The sequence below is a fragment of the Lutjanus erythropterus genome, chromosome 19, assembly GCF_056507025.1.
Source record: "Lutjanus erythropterus isolate fLutEry1 chromosome 19, fLutEry1.hap2, whole genome shotgun sequence".
NCBI lineage: Eukaryota > Metazoa > Chordata > Actinopteri > Lutjaniformes > Lutjanidae > Lutjanus > Lutjanus erythropterus.
Genome location: NC_139335.1, coordinates 17,680,161 through 17,692,607, shown reverse-complemented (window position 1 = coordinate 17,692,607; position 12,447 = coordinate 17,680,161). Strand labels below are relative to the sequence as shown.

The following is a 12,447-nucleotide window of genomic DNA, read 5'->3' as shown; positions in this document are numbered from 1 at the left end:
CCCATGGCATCATTCCCAAATAATTACTGAGTGTTGTTAAAACAAAAGCTGATGTGTCACGTAGTAAAGAAGCTCCTGTCCCAACTTTTTACAATGTGCTGAAGGCATCAAATTCAGAATGACTTTATAATTTCAAAAAACAATAAAGTTAATTAGTTTGGATATTAAATATATTGTTTTTGTACTACATACTTCAATTGAAGGTAGGCTGCAAATCATTGCATTCTGTTTCTATTAATGTTTTACACATTAATACACATGTTGCAACTTTTTAGGGGTTGGGGTTGTAGACAACAAACCAATGATGAGAACAAAAGCAAAACACACTTTTATACGACAGTGTGTTCTCATGAGGGGGATGGATGGAGTGCTGCTGCACTGAATGACTCACAAACAAACATGCATATTCGCTGTTGTGTGAGCGCACGCACACAAAATACTCACTGTCATGTATTTGACGTCCATGTCGGTCTTTCTCTCCAGCTCAGCTATTATCTCTCTGTGGAACCTCTTAAACTTCAGGTGTGGAGGAGGAGGGACCGGAGAGAGGAGAGGAGAGAGGAGAAGAAACACTGGTGATTAGAAACTTGATGGGGGGGGGAGGGAACGCAACAGTTTGTTAGCTTTGCTGTCAGTGGCCAACAGGGAAAATACTTAAAGTCTCAAAGAGAGAAAAGAAGAGCGATCATTTCAAGTGTAGCAGTGCATGTGTGCGGGGGTGACAGCCAAGTCCGAGGTTGCGCTTATGAATGAGTCAGAAACAAAGCGTGGGAATGCCCACAGACTTCGCTCCGTTTCTATCCAGCTCCCTCTCATTAGTGTGAGGGTGTCGAAGCGTTCCCATCGCCGAAGCCTTGTTGAGACGCGGTAGCAGCGCCCACATGGGACGGAGCAGCGAATTGGAAGACCCCATTACTGAACACACACAGATGACCTTGTCACATACACAACGCACAGCCTCATGGAAGTCTGTGAAAGGTTTTTTTTTCTCCATCATTTTCTCTGACCTGAATTGATGCTGTGACTCACCAACTGGAGTCCATTAACAAGTCAACCCACTCACTGATGCTGTTAGAAACAATGTCTCAGAGGAGTGCCTTGCAACTTTTCTGCCCCAAAGTTCAACTATAACAGGTTATTTTCAAAACTCTGGCATTATTTATTTTCAAAAACACAAAGCTTGTGCAACATCCTAAGAAACAAATCTTGAATATCTAGGCTAATAGTTCTGGGAGGACTCGACAATACAAATATTACCAATCATTGTGGTACAGCTCTGGAACTCCTTTTCCTTTAGTGCATGGACAGAAAGTTAATCAACAAGTATCAGTTATCTGCTGCTAGTTAGGTATGAGCAATTACATCTGTTTTCATTAGAGCTGCAACGATTAATCAGTTAATAAATTATTGAATTAATTGCCAACTATTTTAATAGTTGATTAAATGGTTTAGTTAATTATAAGAAAATAAATGAACAGACAATGAAAATATTTGTTAGTTGCAGCCCTAGTTTTCATAGCAGCTAGTTGTGGTTATTTGTGTCGCCAATACAACATCCAATCACCAGGCATATGGTGAGAGTGGGGAAAACTGACTCAAGCATTTTGGAATATAAAGCAGCAAACTTTCAATTCAGTACAGCACTAGGCCTAAGCCTGATGGGAAATGTGGGCTGCTACTAGATCTCACACAGTTAACCTGTATCATCCTTTGGGGACTGAAAAGTTTGAGAGGAGAGGAGACAAGCAGAACCATGAGGACTCAAGAGGACCAACACAGAATCTCTCGTCTACAAACAAAAAACAATGTATGTAGATTATGTCTATTATTGGTGATAATGAACCGGGCCAACAGATGCTGAGAGTCTGTGGGATTACACTGGAGCTTTCTCTGTCTCTGTCCAGAGAGAGCAGCACACTGCACCCAGGTTGCAAACTATAGCTTAAGACATTTATTCAGTGCCTTTTTATTGGCATCAATACAAATCATAGGGGAACTTTAACTCCTCTTATGGAGTGCAGAGCAAAGTTTTGGCGAGCAAGAAGATGGAAAAGATGAGATGCAGGAAAGAGACAGAAAACTGATTTGTAATTCAGAATTTAAAATTCACTTGTCACTTGTGCTGATTAATGGCGCTCAGCGGCTGCCTCACTAAAACATCTCTAAATGTGAGGGGGGCACAGATTCTAGAGATTATAACATCTTAGTTCTGATAGTAATTTAGTTAAAGCCTTAAGTTGCCTTAATATCAGCATAGGAAGAAACAACTGCTAATCATGCCTTTAACTGTCCATATACAGTAAGATCCCACCACCAATGGCACAAGCCTACCTTAAGTTATTTATCAAATAAAGATGCCAAAACTTATTTTAGTGACCCTATTCATTCTGACATTAAATCTTCCGCTAAGAATCTTGGTTTCACCGTTGATCAATACATGACTTTTGACCATCATATAATTAAACTCGTTAGCCCTGTCTTCTCCAGTTAAGAAACAACTCAAAAATCAGAAGTATTCTGTCCTCTACAGATCTTAAATTATCAGTCAGCACTTTCATCTTCTCCTGCCTCGATTATTGCAACTCCCTCTACACATGTCTCGGTCTAAATCGTCTACAGTTGGTACAAAATGCAGCGGCCAATTAGTTGTTGGCCTCACATTACCCCTTTTCTAGCATCCTGCCGTAGGTTTCCTGTAAAATATAGAGTAAATTATGAAGATCCTGTTGATTACATATGAGGCACTGCATGATCTTAAGTTAAATTTCTGATCATCTTGTTCAATATCCCACCCCTCAACGTCTCCATTATTCAAATTGTGGCCTTTTATCCATCCCTCGCTCCAAGTGCAAAACAAAAGATGACTGCACCTTCGCTGTTTTAGGTCTAAGCCTCGGGAATGTTCCAAATGAGATTTTCTAGCTTTTTTCTACCTCTTAACACCACAAAGTAAATCCCTTTGTTCAGTTCTTCAGCTCTGGAAACTTGTGAGCATTTGTCTCAATTCCGACCGTTTACAAATATTTACTGTAATAGCTTGATTGAAAAATAATTAAAGATGAAAGGATAATGAAAATAATTATTATTTGCAGCTTTACTGTGGTGTTAGCATGCCTGCAGCTTAAATTAGACTGCACTCTCTTAATGCACCAAACTGTAACAGCTCCAGCTGGTGTTTTCTCAGGGCATGTTGAGGCCTGTCGCCTGTTTTCAGCAACAGGTGCTCCTACCACCTAAACCTGTTGTTCCCTTCCTCACTAAAGCCTTGCTGTACTTTGCTTGGCCATAATGCTACTGTTGTAGATGTAGGTGAGGAGGGAGGAGAGGAGGCAACGTCTGTCTATCAAAGGTGGGAGGAAGAGAGTGAAAGCATCTGGCTGACTGTGTGAACAACTAACTGGTGTTTACTGCACAGAGGCTTCACTTGTGGCTGTCTGGAAATCTATTGAGCAACAGGTTCAGAGAGCGACTGTGTCTTGGGTGAGGCAATGCAATTATGAAGCAATTAGGTAACGCAGGAATTTTGAGGAAGCGCGTTCACAAGGGCAAAAACGTATTAGGCACTCACATTTTCCTCCAGCTCGAGATGAACCTTCCTGTGCATCTCGGAGATTTCCATCAGCACAACACCTGCCACACAGAAAATAAAATGTACACATTAATGTCAGCAGAAAGACAGCAGTGATCTATTGTCTGGTCTTCTGTCTGTTATCTAAAGATATTGGGCAACACAGTAACAGCAGTGTACAATGACAATGAACACGATGTATACACTATTTACTCTATATGGAGGAATCTATGCTGACAAATGACTGGCGGCATTTCCACCCTCAAACACCATTGAATGTTACCGGCTACAGATTATATTACAAAGGATTTCCTCTGGTGCGATGAAAGGAAAATAAATACATGTGCCTGGACCAGAAAAACTGGACCACCTACTGCTCGGCTAATCAAAAAGAGCTCAAATGGCAGGCAGCCACAAATTATAACCTTCTGCCTGAGCATGTTGCTCACAAAAGCCATCAAATTAGGATTAAGGAGCACCGTAATTATGTGGAAAATTGTAATTAAAGTGACCTCCCCAATACAGCACACAGCACACTGTCGGTCAGTGACTTAAAGGTCATCACAGAAATGACCAAAATCATAGTCGTACCTGAATTCACAGGACTTTGTGTTTCTCATAAAAACAAGCATACAACAAATATATAACATGCAAACTTTGAAGTCCTTGACTTGACTAGAATTACCACCTCATGGTTGTATGACTCCAGGGAATAATTTCCAGCAAGAAACATGTCGTCTTCACTTAGAGACTATTTTTACAGGGGACTACAGAGGTTTTTTATGAGACCACATTGACGTTACTTTGTTACATTACGTCAGACATTGCATCCACTAGAAAGGGACTGATGTGACACAGTGACCCCAAAATCTAATCAGTTCATCCTTGAGTCCAAATGGGCATTTGTGCCAGGTTTGGAGAAGTTCTGTCAAAGCGTTCTTGAGATAACACGTTCAGAAAGCATGGGACGGAGAGACACTGTTGTTGGTGTGGAGGTATAAAAATTTACAATTTTCTACAACCAGTAATTTAATATATAATAGAAAACAGTAAAGTGTCTTTGCTGTGCAGCGTCATGCAGTACTAAGAGCAGCAACTCTGCTCTGAGTCAGATGGCCTTCATTGCTGACTTGTGTCTAACATATTGTCTGTGGCCTGGACGGTGCCACCCACGGATTGAAAAGGCGTTTTTGGCTGTTGAGGTCCCCTGACAAACACCAATTTTAACACCCCTCAGATGTCTGTTTGCAAAAATGTGTGTGGTCCAATGGCTCTGATAACTTGTCTTTGCACAGATGGAGGGTCCTTTAATAGTAAGAAGCAAAGGTGAAAGAACAATGAAGAAAAAAACAGCAAAACTACAACACTACAATTTAAACTTCTCAACTTCTCTAATTTAATTTTTTTTTTTTTTAGAAGTTCCAGTGCCCAGGTTAGCACAGATGATCAAGGCTGCACATTTTAGCTTTCCTTGCATTATTGCTGGAAAAGGAACTAGAGACGCAGCGTTTCACTTTTTGTCTGTTTTGATCCGATTTCGATATCTGAATCAGGATATCTTCTGATACCAATACCTTTCCAATACCAGAGCTCTTTTTTCATTGTTGTTGTTAGTAAGATGACATGAGGTGGAAACTGAACTTTGGTTTTGTAGTGAAAAATTTTGTGGTGAGTTTTATAAAGTTAATTATAAAGTGTACTGTGTATCTTTTGTGTGCATGCAGGATTTATGTAGGATGCATGAGAGACTGAAGACTGGAACATGGGATCATGGGTCATCTTAAAAGCCGGATGCAAACTGTCAGAACGGAAACTTTATACTGCAGTTATGACTTTTTCCCGCACTGAGTTTTTCCCATGGGCATTTATTCTCCATGTACAGAAAGCAAATGCCATGACAAAAAACCTTCTTCAGTAGCCAACAAATACAGCTGCAGTGTACACAGGGGTGTCCACAGTGATGTGACCTTGAAACAATCTTTTAAAAACTGATTTTCCACTGTGGCTTCTGCTTCAGAGCACACGAACAGCCAATTTGTGCGTAATAAACAGAAGACATGGGCCCTCACAGAGGCTTCGGCTTGGTGAATAAACAACACTTTAGTCATTCAATATTTCCATATTTGTTTAGGTTTGTAGATGCGGTCAACTGATCGCGATGAATGCGAATAGGAGCCATCTGCACAAACCTCACAGAAAGGCTTTATAAAGAATAATAAAAGGGCAGCCGTCTTTCTCACTTCCCTGACAGGAATTACAACCACAACTTCAAAAATGTTAGGATGTTGCATAAAACAAATAAAAACAGAATGCAATGATTTACAATTTTTTTTCGATACATGATTAAAGTGAATAGGGCACAAAACAAGATATTTAATGTTCAAACTGATCAACATTATTGTTTTTGTAAATACACACTAATTCTGAATTTAATGCCTGCAGAATATTTAAAAACTAGCGTCTGGGAACTAAGGACACAAAATGTTGATGTTTTGAAAGTGAAATCCTTTTGTTATGAAGCCACTCTGTTGTAACACGTGCTGTATGTGTTTTGGCATTGTCTTGCTGAAATAAACAGGAACGTCTCTGAAAACGATGTCATCTGGATGGCAGCGTATGTTTCTCCATAACCTGTATGTACCTTTAATGGGGCCTTCTCAGATGTGACAGTGGCCATGGGCACAACTGTTTTCCCCAGTGTTCACGAGTGCAACGGTGCATGAAGTATCCTTTTTACAATAATGTGGGTTTTTAATGCAGCAGTGTCAGGCATTTAATAAGGTTTTCAGCCTTGGCCCTTTACATGCAGAGATTTCTCTGGATTCTCTGAATCTTGTAATGATTTTATTGGTTGTAGCGGTTGAATTGCTCCTGTCCCAACTTTTTTTTGAAAAATGTTGTAGGCATCAAACTCAGAATGAGTGTAAATTTACAAAAGTTTATCAATTTAAATATTGAATATCTCGTCTTTGTACTGTGTTCAACTGAATATAGGGCAAAAAAGATTGCAAACGTTTTAGAAATTGGGGTATTTGTGTTCATATACATTAAATCAACCCATCAAATATCTAAAATTATACAATTCCATCAGAGGTGGCGCCTCCAGAGGAAAAAAAAAAATACAATAACCTTTCTGTAACAGCCGTCTGACGTGTTATAATTTACTGCACAATCCCTGACAGACGTTCAACAGGCTGTCAGTCTGACCTATCACTATAACCTGTACATTCATCAGCATGTAAACAGTGCCCTTCCCCATTCAGTTTTTCTACACCTCAACTGCCCCACCTTTCCTTACAGCATGACTGGCTCTGTCAGTCAGCACAAACCAAGGCCAACAGATCATCCCTGTAAATCTGCCCTTTGACAGAGCAGAAGAAACGGGACGGAGGGGGGTAGCAACAGCTGGTATAAGAAGGGAGGAGAGTGTGTTAATATTTTCAGTGTGGCAGGGAAAGGAGCAGCAAGTGTTGGAGAAAACAGGTGAAACGTGATGGATATAGCAAGACAAAGCACCACATTACTCAAGAAGATTGAATGCCTCTGACCTTAAAGTCCTCTTATCTCAGCATAAGAACGTAATCTTAAAAAATGTCATCAGGTGTGGTATAGAGTCAAATACCTGATAGACTGGTTTATTTGTAGGAAACAGAAGTTGTGACTCACCAACTTATGACAATATCTGAATCAATGCAATGTGTCATGTTACTGGCTGTACACAAATGTCTTGGCTACAGTTAACGTCACAGGAATCAACAGTCTTTCTCTGGCAGTTCACACTCATTTGTTTATTGTTGTCACGGTCTGTAGAAAACGTTGCCAAGCAACAGGTGTTCTGAATCGAGCAAGGTGCAAGGGCAAAAGTGTGTCATGATGTGGATAACAGCCGAGGCAATCCAACGCCATTAGCTAACAAAACAAAACCAAGATAAACCCACACAATACAGACGGGCTGCCCAGAGCCCTGTTTAACCAGGATGTAAATGGGTCTGGAGTCATGGCCGGACACACTGTGCCTTGTGGAGCAGTTTTATATTCACTATTACAGGGCTGATAGCTGTTACTCTCAAAAAAAGGCTAGCGCTGACAAATCAGCAAGCTTAAATGAGAGGTTAAAGGAAAAGTTTGGATCATTTGATGTAAGGTTGTATGAGGTATCGTTAGTCAGCCCCTGTTTGGAGAAACAGAGAGATGCACCAGCACCGGCGCTAAGCCAATGTACTGTTGTGGACAGGGTCGGCAAGAAAATGTGTTTTAAGCACTTAAAAAAGATCCACCTAATCAGAAAAGTGTATGCACAATTTTCATCACTTTATCTTGCCGTCAGACAGACGTTTCTGATGGGAAACTGCCGTTATACAAGACTGCTATTGCTCTTTCGAAACCAAACTCCACTGGCAAAATAAGTAATTTTACTTTGCAGAACACACAAACAAACAGATTGAGACAGCAGTCAAATTACTTAATTCATCTATGAAGTTTGGCTGGTTTGGAGAGAGCAATATTTGGCTGATAGTGATGTTTTTTTCAGGTGGATCTTTTTAACTACTAATATAAAGACCCTGTCCACAGTAGTTCATGGCTTAGCTTCCGTGCTGGTACCCCTCTCTGCTTCTCCAAACTGGGGGCGTGGCAACCACGGTCTACTGTAGGTAACACACTGACTATGGATAAGTACCTCATACAACAAATAATGCCAACTATCTCTTAAGTATGTCAAGTATAACTTTTGATTTAGGTGTTGGGAGGGAAGGAGCCACACTGTGAAATGTGAAACTGCAGATTTAGAGAAGATCATCAGGAAATTAGTTTAACTCAGACATTTGTAGCAAACTCTCAGGACTCCTCTGTTTCAACACAGCTAAGTTATGGGAACGTTAGCACAGTATCTAGAGTGAGTGCGTACTTGTCCTTGGGGCACGGTAGTTCATGTCACAGTGTCAGAATGTGCTGTTTGAACAATACTACTTAATGATTTGAATCTGTTTCACCTTGCCTCTGGTGAGGTGTAAATCATGCAAGCAAACATGTCAAGTTCTGATGCGTCACCCTATGGGAGAGGCAAACTTAAGACTAAGAAAGACGAAAAATGCCATACGCCTTTCAGGGTTTTTCCCCAGCAAAGTTGTTAGGCCTGGTGGCAAGTGTCTTTTAGGAGGGCCCCAGCGTGGACCAGCGACAGACTCATGGCAGCTTTAAGGTAAAGGCCTGCAGTTTCTGTGATAGCATTATCACAGTCGGAGACACAGAATTGGGAATTTAAAAAAGCCGTAACACAGATTTCATACTTATTTCATCATGCCCTATATGAAATGTCCATAAATCTGGTGATAAAAGCTGATTGGAGATTTTACTACATATATTATAATGTATATCAGTTTATCTTAAAAAACACTGGATGGCAGAAAGATTAACATATAAAAGAAAATAAACATTCCTAAAATCTATTAGAAATTCCTAAAGAGATAGGACAGGGGTCTGCAACCTTTACCATCAAAAGAGCCATTTTTGGCCAAAAAAGGGGGAAAAAATCTGTCTGGAGCTGCTACTATTAAATGTTCTCTTTTCCCTGAAGACTTTTTTTTAACAGCCATAGCTCATGGAGACTCGAGAAGATGAGTCACCATCACAATTTAGAGGAAAAAGACACTGAGCCATAGACACAGTCTGATATTTTAGTTGATGAAATATTAACACTTTTTTTGAAATTTGGTGTACAACATACTGCAATAGATTTTTGAGTTTTGTGGCCAACTCAAACTTTTACAAACTTTCAGCTGACCTTTAGCTGAGATAATTTACTATTCTTCCTTAGATAAATTTATAGTAAAAGTTAAAGTTGGTGCCTCTTGGCCCCCCACACAGCTCGTCTTTGCCCAATTATTGATCGAGCTGAACAATTATTTACCTCACAATGTTTCCTACGCATTATTTAGCCAATACTGTTCCCTGCTTTTATATTCTGAATGGTGAATGTTGGGGGGGACTGCATGATGTGAATCACCAGTTTAAGATGACCGGTGCAATGACATGAGTGCCACCTGCTCTGAAATACTGGAGATAAACGGAAACAGTGAAGAAAGAGTTAAAATTAGGTAGAAAAGAAACCCACAGAAACTAGCTAGCTCCTCCGTGTGTGTGTAGAAAGGCAGAGACCCAACCTTGTCATTATAAATGCAACATATGAACAATGAACACTTGATTGCAACAGATATGACATTAAAAAATGTTTTCAAGCTCCATTCCTGAGCCCTGAGCTCTGTGGCTCGAATACAGCAGATTTAAAATAAAGAGAATGCAGTGTGAGAGTGAAATAAACCGAACTGAATGTGTGCAAAAAATAGAAAAAAAAAAAGAAAATAAAAACAACTCCCTACTTCAAGCTGATTTTTAAAAACAACATTTTGCTGGTAGCATGCAAAGCATCCCACAGTTCCTCCACTGTTTTTGATTGTGGGCAAAATAATCCTGGCATCTGAGAGAGCCACCTGACACACCATGCAAACATGCTTGGATTATGTAAAGTGGGCCTGATGCCATTTGAACAACAGGCCAGGACCATCAAAGGACAGCATGTGTGTTTGTGTGTGTGTGTTGGGGGGGGTCTGTGAAGCATCTGCAAAGCCCTTGCTGCTGCAAAAAGGACAAGATTGGACGAGATTCAATTCCCTGCGGATAACAAATTGCTGCACGGTCGTGGTGGCTCACACGCTGTTAAATACTCTTCAGATATTTTTTGGCATCAGTTATAGAGTCCCTATCAAAAATCTCAAAAGGAAAATGACAACATATTTTAGGCTCCAGCATCAATAACACTTAGTTTCACCACAAATACACTTAGAAGATATGAAGACTGAATGAAGCAATGCCCAAAATGCATGGTGTCTGTACATCCTGGTCCTTCAGATCAGATCTTAAAGGGATAGTTTTGAAGTGGGACTGTATAAGGTACTTATCTATAGTCTACAGCACGAGTCCCAGTGTAAAAAGCTAAACAATGTACTGCTGTGAACAGCAATCAATCAAGCAGCCTTTTTTCGATGAGGCAGTATTATTGTGTTTTTTTTAAAGGATTGTACTCTAACAGTTAACGTGACAATTAAAATGATAATACTAATCATTAGGAATCATTTGGAGAGAGTGAGATTTGGCTTATATAACTGCAGTTTCCCAGTGGAGAGGCTGTCTGAGGTAAGGCAAGGTAAAGCGATGAAAATGTTCTAAATATAGAGTATGCAGTAGGCAAATTATCCTTTTGACATTGCTAGTTGACCCGTTTGCCTGTTTTTTTTCTGATATGCGCTGCTGACATTCAGCTCATGCCTGTGCAGCAGAGCAGAGAGAAAGACGATTTTAAAACTCTCTATGTTTAGCTCTCAGTGCTTTTGCAGCTTCTAACTGAATCTCTGCAGTTTGAAGTTTAGTTTTTGCCCTGTGTTACTGTTTGTACTTTCAGGTATTTTCTTTATTTTACTGTTTTGTGTTTGCTTTCAACTGATAGGATTTGTGTTAAACTACTGCTGATGAAAACCCAACATTTCCTGGTTTTGCTGCTTCATTATAAAGGCTTTCGAATGACAAAATAACAAGGTACTTTTATTGTGAAGAAATTTTAGGAAATGAGACATCCACCATTTTATGACGCTCAACTGCAGACTAGCACTTCATCAGTACGTTACCTACAAGCAGGTGCAAACTCTGCTGAGTCAAACCAAGTCAAGCCAAGCAGCACAACTATGAAAAAGCCAGATGTTAGAGGGTGTTACGGAGTTTTTTGTCCAGTGAAAAAGTATGTTTTGCCACAGACCCTGTCCACAGCAATACATTACTTAGCTTCCATGCTGTACTCCTCCCTGCTTGTCCAAACTGGGGCAGTGTGGACCGCCATCTACTGTAGGTAAAACGCTGCCTATGGATATGCACCTAGTATAATCCCTCTCCAATTAATCTCAACTATCCCTTTAATTTTTGCTCCTGGTGTGACCAGGGAAGGAAACAAGTCAGATACCTGAGTGCTTGAATGAAACTGTTGACATCTGACCTCTAGCAGAGGAGGAGGGGGCGGGGGACTAAAGGAATTAAAGGAAGCAGGTAGGAGGATGAGGTGCACCGGTTGTCCAATGCCTCTCGAGAGTATCTGGTTTCAGGTTGGCTACGCGTCACTGAAGTTCAGGTTTCTGACGGGGCAGCTTCACTACGTCCAGGCTCCGAAACAAGATGCAGAGACTTTCTCATTCCTTGTGAAACACTTCATGTTTCTAACCAGAAATTCTGCTTCCTGATCGTTCTTCAAGCAGAGTTTACATTGTAGAAGAAGAGCCGCAGGTTGGACATCCTGACTCCAGCTATAATGCATCTGAGTTAAAAGGCCCGGTTCATTAGATTAGATGACTGTTTGCAGTGCCTATTTAATCACCCCCTGCTCTACATAATCTCCCATAATGACTCAGACTAAACTGATCTGTCATGAAACCAGAGTGCCTCTCCCCGTCTCTGTCTGTCTCTCTCATTCAGGGATTAGTGGGTGCTGGAGTGTATCCACAGGTCAGGGGTGAGTGTGACTCAGCCGGGACATCATGACTTCCCCCTACGTAAAACTGTTTTGTAATGCTAATGGCATGTCTACATCATCCCTAGGACTTATCCTTTCTACTTTTTACTTTTTCAAAAAAGGGGAATTTGTTCCTTTACTCTGAATATTATAACAGGCAATAATTGGGTAAAAAATCTGACTTTTTTTAATTACTTAGATGGAGACTGATAACAATCAGCAGTTTGTTTGTGTCCCTCCCCTCATTTCCTCTTCACTTCCTATTACAGGAAACATATTCCAAGCTGTACTCAATTTACTGTATACCGCTCTAAAGAATGTCCTGTGA

General features: G+C 40.4%; 1 protein-coding gene across 1 annotated transcript in view; it reads right to left on the bottom strand.

Annotated features, from left to right (window-relative positions):
- The window catches only part of baiap2l1b (BAR/IMD domain containing adaptor protein 2 like 1b), a 49,739-nt gene that overhangs the window by 27,588 nt on the left and 9,704 nt on the right, over positions 1–12,447 (bottom strand). The window contains exons 4-5 of the mRNA XM_084743993.1: positions 3,569–3,630; positions 445–516 (exon numbers count right to left, since the gene is read on the bottom strand). Coding sequence (XP_084600119.1) covers positions 445–516; positions 3,569–3,630 — 134 coding nt within the window. The remainder of the gene's footprint in view (positions 1–444; positions 517–3,568; positions 3,631–12,447) is intronic.